This window comes from Macrosteles quadrilineatus, unplaced genomic scaffold (assembly GCF_028750875.1).
Source record: "Macrosteles quadrilineatus isolate MER2022 unplaced genomic scaffold, UCM_ALF_1.0 Scaffold_3__2_contigs__length_128488019, whole genome shotgun sequence".
Taxonomy (NCBI): domain Eukaryota; kingdom Metazoa; phylum Arthropoda; class Insecta; order Hemiptera; family Cicadellidae; genus Macrosteles; species Macrosteles quadrilineatus.
In genome coordinates this window covers 1,337,685-1,352,760 of record NW_026542596.1, presented here as the reverse complement: position 1 = coordinate 1,352,760, position 15,076 = coordinate 1,337,685, and the positions used below count along the sequence as shown (strand labels likewise).

The window sequence follows — 15,076 nt, the reverse complement described above, 5'->3', positions numbered from 1 at the left end:
GACGGCAATGACGTAATGTTTGCTGTTTGTGATCAGCTGGTTGTTTTAATCTTTCCTTTGTTTAAAATGTTTGTTAAAATGTTAAAATGTTTAAAATGACAGGTGCGGGTCTGCTTCAACACTACATCAGAGGGGGCAAGACGAGAGATGATATTGTCAAAATAACGTACCAGTTCTGTGTGAGTCTCAAGCTTCAGACGCCTCGGGTCTGTGAGGGAATCACAGAGCTGTTTGGGGTAAGTCACCCAATAGATGAAAAGGCTTTAATATAATGGAACTCCAAGTGGTCAAAGTATCCAAAATTTCAAATTAGATAATTAGATTAGACTAGTGGCTTGTAGGGACAGAAGTCCCTAAATATCTCTAATTTAAAACAAATTACTGTATTTATAATATTTAAACAACCTAAGAATGAACTTATCAATGAGTCAGGATAGATATCTCTGTACATCATATCCTTTGAGTGGAAACCTTCTCTTTGTTTGCCTTGGTTTTTTTCATAAATTTTCAATAAATAATTTAATTATACCAGGTTCAAAAATAACCCCTAGACCCTATTGATATTAGGATGCTAGGTTTTTATGAAATATGTATTTTCTTCTTGCACAATTACCATAAGTTTATTCGGCCTTTGACTGCAGGGAGAAGTGGTTTACGTGTTGAAGCGTCTAAAGATCGGCCCTGAAGAGATCTGCAGCTTTGTGATCGGAGATGCTTGCGGAGATGTGGACAATCCCACTCACGAGTGGCAAGTGGTATTTCCTCCAGTGCCCAAGCCTCCTGTACAAGCCGCAACTCCTCCGTCGGTAATTGTCAAGTTCATTGTAAATTTACATAAGTTAATATAGTCGAGCTGCAATCAAGTTCTATGGATCAAGTTCCCTTTAAAAAAAGTATCCGAAATAGTTTTAATGATTGCATTTTTAGGAGCATTTTATTAATATAAATTTGTTTTTAAAGAGTTGATTAGGCTCCGGATTACTGTATTATACTTATAATGGTTTACAATACCTGTAAATAGTTCTCCGTTATTGCTGTTTTGGCAACTAGTTTCGGTTCTTCTGAACCAGTGTGAGGTAATCACTTAGTTCGAAGTCCGTTAATAAACAAAGTTCAATAAATTAAACACATAAGACACATGATAACATAGAATGGACACACGTTTACAAAAAACACAAAACACTGGAAGGGACATTGACAAAATCAAACGAGACCGGGCTGAAGTAAAGTCTAGACTGGTGGTCTGGTCAAGTTGGTCTATGACGTCTTCTATAATTGTAAAACCATTATAAGTAATATAAATTTTGTTATATTCCAAAGTAAACTGGAAAAAACGAATAGTATGTGATATTAAAATCTTAAATAGGGGACATGAACCTATGAAGAAGTATGAGCTCCACATGAAGGCCCAGACCAGTTAGATGCATTACCAGAGGAAAACAATGTTAAAGGAATATACAACTTCCCAATCAGGAGAAGGAACATTTGAGTTTTTCTCCACAGTCCCTACTTTGTAAAACTTATATACCTACACCAGACTTCTTTGCTGAACAATCTTCTACATTCTCTTCACAGTCCCTTTCCTGTTATTCTAACCAGACACTCTTCTTTGTGGCCACCAGAAAAGAAGGGAGACTGTGTTTATGGGAAGGACAATATCATAAAATACATCAGAAGAATGGGAGCGGAAGTTGGCTCAATGCAAGTCTCAGTTAAAAGGAGCAAAATTTGGTTTCCAATAGTGGTAGATTTGTAACAGCAATTGTAACGATGAGATGATGATGGTATAGAGGTTTGTGTAGGCAACTGCTGCTACATTCAAGATTCTACACATCTCAGACACACACTATGACCCGTACTACCAGGAGGGTACCAATGCTGATTGTAAAGAGCCGTTGTGTTGCCGTCTGACCAATGGCCCGGCACCTACACCAGCAGCCGCGGCGGGGCGATGGGGCGACTACCGCAAGTGTGACTCTCCCAAGCGAACTGTCGACCACATGCTACAACATATCTCCAGCACACACCCGGTGAGCAGACAAATGGTTGATTTTAGCTGTAACCTTTTTTAAATTAGCACAGTTAATATTTATTGTTATAGTTTACGCCAGTGGCATTTTTGCTGGAGGAATCACAAAGGCTTTTAAGTTTAAGTGTGATCCAAACCCATTAGATTTTTGTGATCATGCCAAGGATTAAGCATGTTCCTTAAGTAGTTACAGTACAAGACATTAAGTCTTGGGCTAGCAGCACAATTATTATATGATGAATTGCTCATACATTGTACCATAGACAAAAAGAATTAAATATAGACTGTCAGCCGTGCTGCGGTTACCATGGTTACCATAGGTTCTGGCGCAGACCGCTGGAAGCGCCTGTGTAGTTACATAGTGTGTATACCGTTACTACACGGCGCTCCCAGTGGTGTGCGCTAGAACCTATGGTAACTGCAGCACAGCTGACGGTCTATATTTAATTCTTTTTTTCTATGATTTTACTCAAATAATGAACCAAATTTAAATTTTTGACAGAGAATCTTGAGTAAGGATTGGCCTAAAATCAGATGCTATTGTTTGTCTTAAAGAGTCATCCAACTCAATAAGAAAGGGTAAAATCCTTATTCTCTCTGACAGCCAGGCAGCACTGAAGGCGCTGGGGTCATGTGTGACACAGTCACGAACAGTAAAAGGGTGCAAAAACACCCTCAAAAAGTTAGCAGAGCGAAACCAAGTCAAATTGTCTTGGGTTCCTGGACATTCGGGGCATGAGGGGAACGAAAAAGCCGATGCATTGGCCAGGAAGGGTGCGGAAGACCAACTGTCAGGACCAGAACCCTACTGTGGTACCCCCATAAGCTCAGGAGTAGCCAAAGTCCAAGACTGGGTCAAGGTTCAAAAGGCTCTGGCCTGGATGAACCACCCAGGTATGAGGACGTCCAAATTACTAATCGACCCCACTGATAAAGGCTGGAAAGACTTGCTGAGCCTTAAGAAAGGGGACATTAGTCTGCTAGTAGGAGTGTTAACAGGGCACGGTCCTATCAGGAAACATCTCAGGACCATAGGGAGGTCACAAACAGACCTCTGCAGGTTCTGTGAGAACGAGGTAGAAACCTCAGAACATTTATGGCTGGACTGTCCAGCGTTGGCCCATAGAAGGCTTATATCTCTGGGGAGGTTATTCCTGGAACCAACAGAGATAAGGAAGCTGGGTGTCTTTCAGCTCCTGGGCTACTTGAGGAGCCTAGGGCTGTCAGAATGAATTAAAGGGTGCTACAAAAGGTCTCCAGGCCGAAGTAGCTATGGGTATGCCATTACCCCAGCCCCCACAAAAAAAAAAAAAAAAAAAAAAAAAAAAAAAAAAAAAAAAACTCAATAAGCAATCCCCTAAATTTTGTTAAATATAAATAGGTTCTACAGAAAAGCTTTTTTGATAGATATAGTCGGGGGTCAAACTGTATTCCGTGGGATTTTTTGTGAAGCAAATGTGTGACTATGTGGAATCTCTTTATTATATGTCACATAATGGTGTAGTACCGGGTGTTTACCCTCAAATTGCGGGGTTTGGTTTTTATGACGTCGTAAATCCAAGATGGCCGCCATGTGTGACATCTATTCACTAAATTAATAATAACTCTTTTTAGAGTAAAATAATCGAATTTTAATTTACACCATTGAATTCAGCTCAAAAAATCAAACAATTTGGTGTTTTGAATCATTGCTCTATGACCATTGGTTACCGAGATATTGAAGGCGGAAAACACAGAACATTGTCGCCATGTTATCCTTATGGGGAAAAAATAAAATTGTATATCTAGCTTATTACTCAGCATATCTTAATAATAATTGGTATGTGGCTTCATTTAGTAGAGATCTACTTGATTATGGCCTAAAATCCCCCATTTTTACATTTCCGTGGCAGCAAACCTGCATACTAACTTCCAATGTTATTCTTATGGACAATTTTTTGCATGCTTGTTCATGAACATACTTTGAGAAATGATGATGCGTGGCTCCATTTTAATTATTTATTGAAGCATTTGTAATTCGTTGAGTATACAGGTCTGCTGCTACGGGTAGGTCTGCTATAAACAAATTATAGGTATTAGAAAATAAAATAAATTAGACTATAGTTGTGAGGCATATGTAATTTTGTAGGATTTTGAATTAAGCAATTGTATGATTGTTGGCGATTGATAGGTAATGACATGTAGAACCGTGTACTACCGAGTATTTTGTCTGAAAGTGTGGCCAAGCTGGTGTTTTCGGTCGCCATCTTGGATTCGCCATATTGGATGTTAATAACTTTTTTATACAATGCTAGTGTTGTGACACATCATTATGAACTAAATTTTCACGCTGATTTCAATGCTGAAATATGTTTTTAAATATATTTTTTCGTTTGGAAGATATATTCAAATAAAAACTCTCCCCATACATTTCTTACGGACGTTTCGTACTTTGAACATTTTTAAGATTATTTTTCTTATATCTCCAGTTCCTATTAACGCTTGCAGTTCGTTCTAGTCTTAAGATATTCAGTGATGTATGAGCTTTCATTTGAGCTATTGATCTTTAAATTCGGTTGAGTTAGAGCGTTAGAGTCGAGCTACGAACCCTAACACAATAATAAATTTAACTTATTACAAATCTGTTTATTTATTTTTATTTATTTATTTGTTAACGGTTGCACCATTTTTACATGAATAATACAATAATCTTACATACGGAAGAAGCAGAAAAAATCACAGGCCAGTACAAAAGTAGTGAAAAAAAACTGGAAAACAAGACTTCAATACAAGACATAAAAAGATAAATAACAACTATAAATAACAAACTATAAGTAACAACTATAAATAACAAACTATAAATAACAAACTATGAATAACAAACTATAAGTAACAACTATAAATAACAAACTATCTGAACAAGTTGACAAAACGAGATATTCGAAAAACAAAACCAGTATAGGAACAATAACAATGATGCCAGTAGCCGAGTGAAACTTCAGTAAAGAGGCAGAACATACTTCATAAAAAACAGATAAAACTTGCAGAAAAATAACAATATGATAACTCTGTACAAGAACAACATATAACAATGCAATAACAACAGGATAGACTATATTAACAAAAATAAATAACAATGCAATAAAAATAGAAAGTTTGGAAATATGCAAAGATTGATGCAGGAGTTCAGAAAAAAAAGAAAAAAAGTTCTGTTGTTATTAAAAGATGTATATCTCGGGTTATTAGTACGTCACTAAGTTCTTCCTGGTCTCAAATTACTTGGTTAATGTTTGATTTAACATTTTATTAATCACGAAATGAAATCTGACTAAGTTATTTTAAAATGAGTCATGAACCATCATTTAACATTAAATTATTTTTATGTCCAAAACTTTCTTTGGTTAAAGACATACAGGGCTAGTCATCAGTGTTACAATTTTTAGACGTGGAACCTTTTAGTCTTATATGCCTCATCACACCTAATTTACTTTGTACTTACACCAAACAAATGTTGTAACCCTGATGACCAGCCCTGTATGTCTTTAATTGCTTTAACCAAAGAAAATTTTTTAAATAAAAATAATTATTAATGTTAAATAAAGGCCCATGAGTCATTTTCAATTAGTCAGATTTCATTTAGTGATTAATAACATTTTAAACCAGACATTTACTCAGTAATTTAAGACTAGAATGAACCTTTTGTCGTATTAACAAACCGAGATATAAATCTTTTCATAAAACTGATTTGGAAAAAGTTAAATTTAATATTGTGTTGTGGTTCATAGCTCAACTCTAACTCGTCCGATTTTAATGATCGATAGCTTAAATAAAAGCCCTTACATCACTGAATACTTTAAAACGAATTGCAAGCGACAATAAGAACTCGATATATGAGAAAAATAATCAAAGTACAAAACGTCCGTAAAAGATGTATGGGGGGGGGGGAGTTTTCATTTCAATATATTTACAAACGGTTTTCGGAATTGAAATTAGCGTAAACATCTATAGTTTATAATGCTAAGTCACAACACCAGCATTACATTTAAAAAATTATATTAATGTCCAATATGGTAGATCCAAGACGGCGGGCCAAAAACACCAGCTTGGCCACACTTTCAGACAAAACACCCGGTAGTACACGATTCTATATGTCACTACCTATCTATCACCACCAATCATAGTTTTTATTTGAATATATCTTCCAAACGAAAAAATATATTTAAAAACATATTTCAGCATTGAAATCAGCGTGAAAATTTAGTTCATAATGATGTGTCACAACACTAGCATTGTATAAAAAAGTTATTAACATCCAATATGGCGAATCCAAGATGGCGACCGAAAACACCAGCTTGGCCACACTTTCAGACAAAATACTCGGTAGTACACGGTTCTACATGTCATTACCTATCAATCGCCAACAATCATACAATTGCTTAATTCAAAATCCTACAAAATTACATATGCCTCACAACTATAGTCTAATTTATTTTATTTTCTAATACCTATAATTTGTTTATAGCAGACCTACCCGTAGCAGCAGACCTGTATACTCAACGAATTACAAATGCTTCAATAAATAATTAAAATGGAGCCACGCATCATCATTTCTCAAAGTATGTTCATGAACAAGCATGCAAAAAATTGTCCATAAGAATAACATTGGAAGTTAGTATGCAGGTTTGCTGCCACGGAAATGTAAAAATGGGGGATTTTAGGCCATAATCAAGTAGATCTCTACTAAATGAAGCCACATACCAATTATTATTAAGATATGCTGAGTAATAAGCTAGATATACAATTTTATTTTTTCCCCATAAGGATAACATGGCGACAATGTTCTGTGTTTTCCGCCTTCAATATCTCGGTAACCAATGGTCATAGAGCAATGATTCAAAACACCAAATTGTTTGATTTTTTGAGCTGAATTCAATGGTGTAAATTAAAATTCGATTATTTTACTCTAAAAAGAGTTATTATTAATTTAGTGAATAGATGTCACACATGGCGGCCATCTTGGATTTACGACGTCATAAAAACCAAACCCCACAATTTGAGGGTAAACACCCGGTACTACACCATTATGTGACATATAATAAAGAGATTCCACATAGTCACACATTTGCTTCACAAAAAATCCCACGGATGCTGGATATGTGCAGTTTGCTCCTGGACTAATAGTACGCTAATGAATGTGTGCCACTTACATTTCCTTTTAAAATAACCTTAAGCACACTGTATACGTTTACTTTAGAAAACAAGGCTACCACTCTCCTATTTTATACACAAATCGTATTCTAGGACATTGACTATATATTGTGGACTGGTGATCTTCCGCCTCATGACGTTTGGAATCAAACCCGAGACGAGAATCTGATGGTCCTGAAACAAACAGTGGAGCAAATGACAACATTATTCCCAGGAATCCCCATTTTCCCTGCTCTGGGAAATCATGAGGCTGCTCCAGTTAACAGGTCAGTCCTTAATTTTAATTTTTGTTAATTAGTCTGGGCGCTAGGCCATGTCTCATGTGCACTTGTATGTCCCCTAAGTTTTGTTGTGGGGCTTTGTTCAACACCTATGGGGGCTAGAAAAACAACTGGTCACGTGGTCCAGATCATGGTCGTTTGGCCACCATATTGGAAAATGGCCGCCAAATTGCTAGATTATTTGCTAATACGTATCTCCATACCCAGTGGTTCGATTTTAATTTTGTATTACTCATTTTACTCCTTAACCAAAGGCAAACAAACTTTGTCATTGCACATGTTTTATTATACCCATTATTTATTGATCTATATTAACACTTTGAATCCATATATTATTAAAAAATGGTTTTTCTTTTCTGAGTCGGTTTAATTCTTCAACCCGACTGATTTTCATAAATGTTGGTCTTAAATTAAAGGTATGCACGCACAGATTTGCTATCAAGCACCGGCATTCATTTACCTAAAGTATATTTTGAGTTATGTACAAAAGCAACTTCCTCCCAGTAACTTATGGGAGTTAAATTTGCTTCTGCTTTTCCGAGTTCCTTTGGCTCTTCTAAACTCCCGATTTTCATAATTTTGGTCTTAAAATAAAGGTATGTACACACAGATTTGCCATCAAGCATCATCATTCGTTAGTCTACTGTATTACTCGACCAAAAAACAAATCTTTTTTGAATTCTCACTTATATTAAAGGATGTATTTCACCAGTTCTAATTGCATTATTAAATATGTTTTGGTCTAAGAAGCTTAAGGAAAATACCAGCTTTCATTTGATCTATTGATTATTAAGATTGGACGTAACTGAAGCACTCTATTGAATTATGAATCAACAATAATCTATATATTAATTTGAAACTGTTTTACTTTGTCATAGCTAATTTGAGAGAACGGCTGGGCGTAGAAACTCGGTAGGGGTGTCTAAAGAAAGGGCTTGGTCTGTAGATGAGCCATCAAAAGAGAAACGTGGTAAATTCCCTTGGGGCTCTGCCCCAGTGGCCTTTAAATTCCCATCCCATATTATTCTTATGGGGGAAAAACGGGTTTTTGTCACAGCTAATTCCAGAGAACGGCTGGGCGTACAAACTTGGTAGGGGTCTCTAAAGAAAGGCCTTGGTCTGTAGATGAGCCATCAAAAGAGAGACGAGGTAAATTCCCTTGGGGCTCTGCCCCAGAGGCATTTAAAGTCCCCTCAGCAGATTTGTTTACATTATGACCATATGTATAATTTTACATTACTTTTTAATCAAACAGCTGTTAATATTTAAATTGTGATTTACTAAATCTGTCAAAATGAAGTATTTGCAAAGGTTTTTTCCTGATTTCAAAATCGATTTTCTTCTGCATCGTGTCATGTTTTGCAATATAATGTTGTAATGTTGTAATGTGATAATGTGCAATCCAAATCAGTGGATAATCCTAATATCCCAGTAACACTAAAAATTATTTCTTATGGAGTTACAGTAACTTATGTCTATTGTGTGGGTTGGTTTCTGCCTTTTTTACCACTTCTTGGAGATTGTACGTAGGTGTGTTGCACGTAGATGATATTCTTTGGCGTATTGCATCCGTAGACGATACTTGGGTTGGTGTAACTATTACAATGGAAAAAAACGAGAAATCCTGGACAATTTGATATAGGCCTTCTAAAAATTAAACTGAATTAGAAGAAATAGAAATAATGTTTTTTTTTCCCATTTATAATCGTTATTATAGAGAACCTAATGGGGCTATGAGTGGGAAACATTTGTAGAAAACACTAAAAAACAAGATCAGCTTTTGAAAAAAGATAAGATATTAACAAACAATTTATATTATATAACTGTTGTGTACATCGTGAATATTTCCATAATCTTTGACTCGACTTTTATAAAGTCATCGGAAATTATGACCGTTATTCGTTTTAAAATAACACCTGTAATGCTTCGCAATTGCTCGAATTCGAGCAACGGGTACACTAGTTATAATTATTTCAGGATCTGCAATCCATGATACGAACTCCATTTTTATTGTAGTTATTTTATATGTCTTGGTATTAAAATACTCCTAGAAATAAAGGCTTTAAATTGAGATATTTATCGTTTGAATCAGTTAAGTTAAGATACCTACTGTATACTCAATAAAATACCCCCGCCGCAGCAAACCTGCAGACTAAGCGAATTTCAACTTGTCTGATTACATTTTTACTAAAATATTTCCATAAAAATATTCCCTATTTAAATAACATTAGATTTAACGAGTGCTTAGGTTTGCTGCTAGGGGGAAGGTAAAAAGTGTTTTTGACCATACGTCAATAGTATAGGATGAAATAAGTAAATTTGCTAAATTTTATCAATATATATCCATAAACAAGTAATATACAACAATTTTCATTTTTTCCATAAGAATAACATGGGAATTTTAAATTACACTATTTTTGAATTTTCTCCGTGACCGTTAGGCATACAACAGCGCTTCAATATACTAAATTATTAAATTGTTTAAGCTCTACAAAACGGTTTAGAAAGAAATTGCAATTTTTTTTCTTTTTAGGGTCAAAAATGGGAAAAGCTCATTTCCGATTATGCTGGATCGCGAACTCGTTCAAATAATAGTAGGTTTACACGTTTGTACCAAATTTCATCAAAATCGGATCATTTTTGCTCGAGTTATCGCACTAACGGACACACATATATATATAGCCTATATATATACCGGGTGTCCAGCCTAAAGTTTTCCAATAGCTAACTTTTTAATTTAAAATCCGACAAACAACTTCTTATGGGGGACTTCCCTTTATTTTTTATTCTGCATTTTGGGGTGATTTCGAAATTTTTCTAAATGGCCGCCAGTTTCCAATATGGCGGACAACTTTGTTTTTTCTTATGGAAAACCCTGTATTTTATGGTGTTTTTGGATACTATAGGCTATTTTAAGACATTTTTGTTCTTAGGTATTTTTTCATAAAACCAATGGTTAAGGAGATATGAACGGTTAAAGTTTATTTTCCGCCATAAGAAATGCCTTAAGTTTTCCAATAGCAAACTCTTCTTGGAAAAATTTCGAAATCACCCCAAAATGCAGAATAAAAAATAAAGGGAAGTCCCCCATAAGAAGTTGTTTGTCAGATTTAAAATTAAAAAGTTAGCTATTGGAAAACTTTAGGCTGGACGTGGTATATATGAATTTGAAAGGATGTTTTTGGTCTCTAGGGACCTCAAAATGAAAAATTAAATCGGTCCCGGGTCCAGGTCTTACCATGAGTACTACGGTAATAGCTTATTCCCTATATGGGAAATTCGCTAAAAACACAAATCTGATTATTTCTCAGATATCGAATATATTTTGATCCAAGAAACTTAAGTGAAATGCCGGCTTTTATTTGAGTTATTGATTATTAAGATCGGACGAACCTAAAGCATGCTGCTTAATCACCAACAACCAAAATTTACCCAAAAATGAACTTATTTATCATCGATTGATAGGTTAAATTATTTTGCGTGAAACTTCAGCAGTAACTGTCGATTTCGACGGGTTTCACCTAGTAATTCCATTAACGTTGTGGACTTGATCTATCTATTATTGATCTACTGATAAAATATACAACGAGACATGGTCTACCAAAAACTTAAGAAAGAATTAAAAAGAAATCAATTTGTTTGGTCGAGTAATACAGTATACAAATGAAGGATGATGCTTGATGGCAAATCTGTCCGTTCATACCTTTAATTTAAGACCAAAATTATGAAAACCGGTTGAGTAGAAGAGTCAAACGAACTCGGAAAAGAAAAAACAAATTTAACTCCCTAAGAAATGTAAAGAGAGGAAGTTGCTTTTGTGAATAACTCAAAATATACTTTTTGTACATACCATCAATTTAAGACCAAAATTGTGAAAATTGGTCAGGTAAATGAGCTAATCCGACTCGGAAAAGAAAAAACCACTATTTTTAAATATATAGATTTAAAATGTTCATATATCTCAATCAATAATGGGTTTAACAAAACATGTGTAATGACCAAGTTTGTTTGCCTTCAGTTAAGGAGTAAAATGAGCTTTACAATATTAAAATCGGACCACTGGGTACGGAGATACGTATTAGCAAATAATCTAGCAATTTGGCGGCCATTTTCCAATATGGTGGCCTAACGACCATGATCTGGACCACGTGACCAGCTGTTTTTTTAGCTCCCATAGGTTTTGAACACAGCACCGCAACAAAACTCAGGGGACATATAAGTGCACATGAGACATGGCCTAGCTCCTAGACTAAATGTTAAATCTATTTTATATCAGTTATAACCAAGATTGTTGACATTAGATTTGTTTAAAAAAAACTGAAAATTAACAACAGCCTAAGATGTGCATTGTGTACTGAGCACTGAAGTACTGAGGTTTCACAAGCCAAAGAGGAGGTTTATATATAAAGTCAGGCTTAAGAATAATGTGGTAATTTTTATGTTTACTCTGAATAAAACTGAAAATGTACAACTTTGTTACAGTTTCCCACCTCCATTTGTCCAGAACGACTATGGTATTGACTGGTTGTACTCTGCGCTAGATAAGGAGTGGCGCAAGTGGTTGCCATCGTCGGTGTCACGCACGGTACGTCGAGGAGCCTTCTACAGCGTCCTGGTACGACCGGGCTTCAGAATCATCTCACTCAATATGAACTACTGCAACAATAAGAACTGGTTAGTGCTTAGTGACTTGGGTTTAGTAGACTGTATCTTGTCTAGCTATACCATTGATTATATACTTCCATTGACTTTTGTTATTCTTAGTGAAATATAATACACTACTGTATAAATGTAAGGACTACTGTAATGCATTGTCTGTGAAGTTTGAACAATGTATCAAGCAATAGATGTGGCTAAGGGTGAGTACAAATGAGTGCAAGATAGTGCTTCTCCTTTTATTAATAACATAATTCTTTTTGTTAATTAATAAGCCTCCAAAATAATTTAACTGATTTCAACTATTAAGGTGTACAAAAATATTTTCCAAATATGTTCTATTTACATAAATGTTTTAAATTTCTAATATTTTACTCTTAAGAGCTTGAGCCTCCCTCAAAGTGTTGAGGACTAGTGCTGCGATGATACCAAAGGAAACAGTAACTACAGTAGACCCACTATAATGCGGCACTGCCCCACTACAGCACCCCAGTAATCCGGCGACTTTTGACGGGTGAGGTCTTCTGCGATTTCGGCAAAATCATGAACATCTCCCGCGGTCATGTAGACGTTATCATCGCCTCCCGCGTTCACGGAAACGTCATCGTCGTGATGCCCGATTGCGGCAATAGCGGTTTCCGATCGCGTGATCTTTAGAGACGGGTTTTAAGTGCATTTTAAGTGTTTTTATTGATAACAATTGGCAGTATCACGGTCCTACATCTGCCGGCTTACTGAGAGTCTACTGTACAAGGTTTCATCATTGTTTGCGATTCTCTTTATCAATCAGGGAAAAATATATTGTTTTTGGATTGAAACATACATGGATACTCCATTGGGTATGGAGTACAATGCTAATGCAAAGAAAATGGAGCAATCTATGGGAAATCTTGTATTAAATTGTAGTTACAATCCATATTATATGTAGCAACTTTGCTATCTGAAATGCATTTGCAGCTTAGTAAAATTACTTTTGTTAATTGTTTTTAGATTTTTTTATTGAGTGACCTTAACAGCAGTTTATGATGACTCCCTCTGTAGGTGGTTGCTCCTTAACAGCACGGACCCAGCTAAGGAGTTGCAGTGGTTCATTTACGAGTTGCAGAGTGCTGAGTTTAACGGAGAGAAAGTTCATGTCATCGGACACATTCCTCCCGGACACAGTGACTGTCTGAAAGTTTGGAGTAGAAACTACTACGCCATCATCAACAGGTATGTTAAGAAAATAGTTTAAGTTTGTTTAAATGATAATAGTATTGTGTACGATATTGAGAATCATTTTTAAAGACTTAAGCCTTTAAGATTCAAAAGATATATAGTATACAGGGTGATTGGTACTCAGTGTGACAAAAATTTTCTGGTGTAAGTACAAAGTAAATGCAGTGTGATGATGCATATCAATCAAATGTTCCAAGTCTAAAAATTAGCTTCCCAAAGAATTATTTTATGTTTTTCAAAAATAGCTATGTATTTAAACTTAATACAGCTATTTCTCAATAACCTGTAAATGGATTTGAGTAGATAATGTCATTTTCGTGTTCTACATTAAATTTTGAATAAGAATAATACAGAATGACGGAGGGTCAGTTGTAAAAACTTCATTGTAAATAGATTCAAAGATAAAAATTAAGATGTTTGATAAAAATTTAAAAAAACATGTGTCAATTACATTTGTTCACACCCTGTATACAGGAAAGTGTCGGAATATGTTAAAAACTGCGCCATTTTATAAGCTTTCCAACCATATGCTACACCATTGAGCTTTATGTCTGCTTATGTACGCTTTAGTGGTTTGAAGACTACAAAGCATGGTTTCTTTAACATTTAAAACATAGAAAGTTGGCATTTATCAAGCAAAAGCTGTATTTTTGTTTCAGCTTGAACAGTAAAACAGTTAAAAAAACTCCCTGTTTTCTGGCGTTCAAACCACTAAAACAAACGAAAATATTTCTAAACCTCAATAGTGTAGCATATGGTTGGATAGCTTATAAAATGGCGCAGTTTTTAAGATATTCCGACACTTTCTTGTATACAGGGTGTGAAAAATGCAATAAACCATGGTTTTTTTATAAATTTTTATAAAACATCTTAATTTTTATCTTTGAATCTATTTATTTACAATGGAGTTTTTACGACTGATCCTCTGTCATTTTGTATTATTCTTATTCAAAATTTAATGTAGAACACAAAAATGACATTATCTGCTCAAATCCATATACAGGTAATTGAGAAATCGCTGTATTAAGTTTAAAAGCATGGTTATTTTTGAAAAACATAAAATAATTTTTTGGGAAGCTAATTTTTGAACTTGGAACATTTGATATGCATCATCACACTTCATTTACTTTGTACTTACAACAAAAATTTTTTGTCACACTAAGTACCAATCACCCTGTAAAGTATTAACATACAGAGGGGCTTAATTGGTCAGGTAGCTAGCTAGCTGTTCCGGCTGTGTAAATTCATAGCTATGACTAGCTGTGTACCCGTTCTACGTCCGACTTGAATAAAGTATACAGTACTAACAATACAATGAGGAATCTTATTATGTCAAGTTTAAATTCACGAGGTCTTTGTTTATGTATGTGTACGTCGCGTGTGACAGTTTGTGTTTTTGTATATTAACGACCCCACTAAGGCTGAATGTCTGATGATGGCACGAAGATGCTGAAACGGCTGTAACAATATAAATACTACAATGATCTGATTGAGGAAGGTAATTCTATTTAATGATTTAGTCTCAAGATCAGCTCAGGGGCTAAAAAATATGGATTTTAACCAAACTCAATGCTTGTAGTCTTATGGTAGAAACACCTAACAGCGCTAAGGGTGCCGTGACGTCATTCCAATGCTTTATAATAGGGACTCTGGGGCAGAGTCCAAAGTTAAGCGTGCATTCATAAATAAGGGCAGCCACCCTAAA

At 35.2% G+C, this 15,076-nt stretch overlaps 1 protein-coding gene across 3 annotated transcripts in view; it reads left to right on the top strand.

The window, feature by feature from the left end:
- Positions 1–15,076, top strand: part of LOC128989644 (sphingomyelin phosphodiesterase-like) — a 54,382-nt gene that overhangs the window by 28,714 nt on the left and 10,592 nt on the right. For all 3 annotated transcript variants that reach the window (XM_054411600.1, XM_054411602.1, XM_054411603.1), the window contains 6 exons: positions 103–236; positions 642–806; positions 1,803–2,030; positions 7,310–7,482; positions 11,980–12,171; positions 13,195–13,365. In XM_054411600.1, the coding sequence (XP_054267575.1) occupies positions 103–236; positions 642–806; positions 1,803–2,030; positions 7,310–7,482; positions 11,980–12,171; positions 13,195–13,365 (1,063 nt within the window). The remainder of the gene's footprint in view (positions 1–102; positions 237–641; positions 807–1,802; positions 2,031–7,309; positions 7,483–11,979; positions 12,172–13,194; positions 13,366–15,076) is intronic.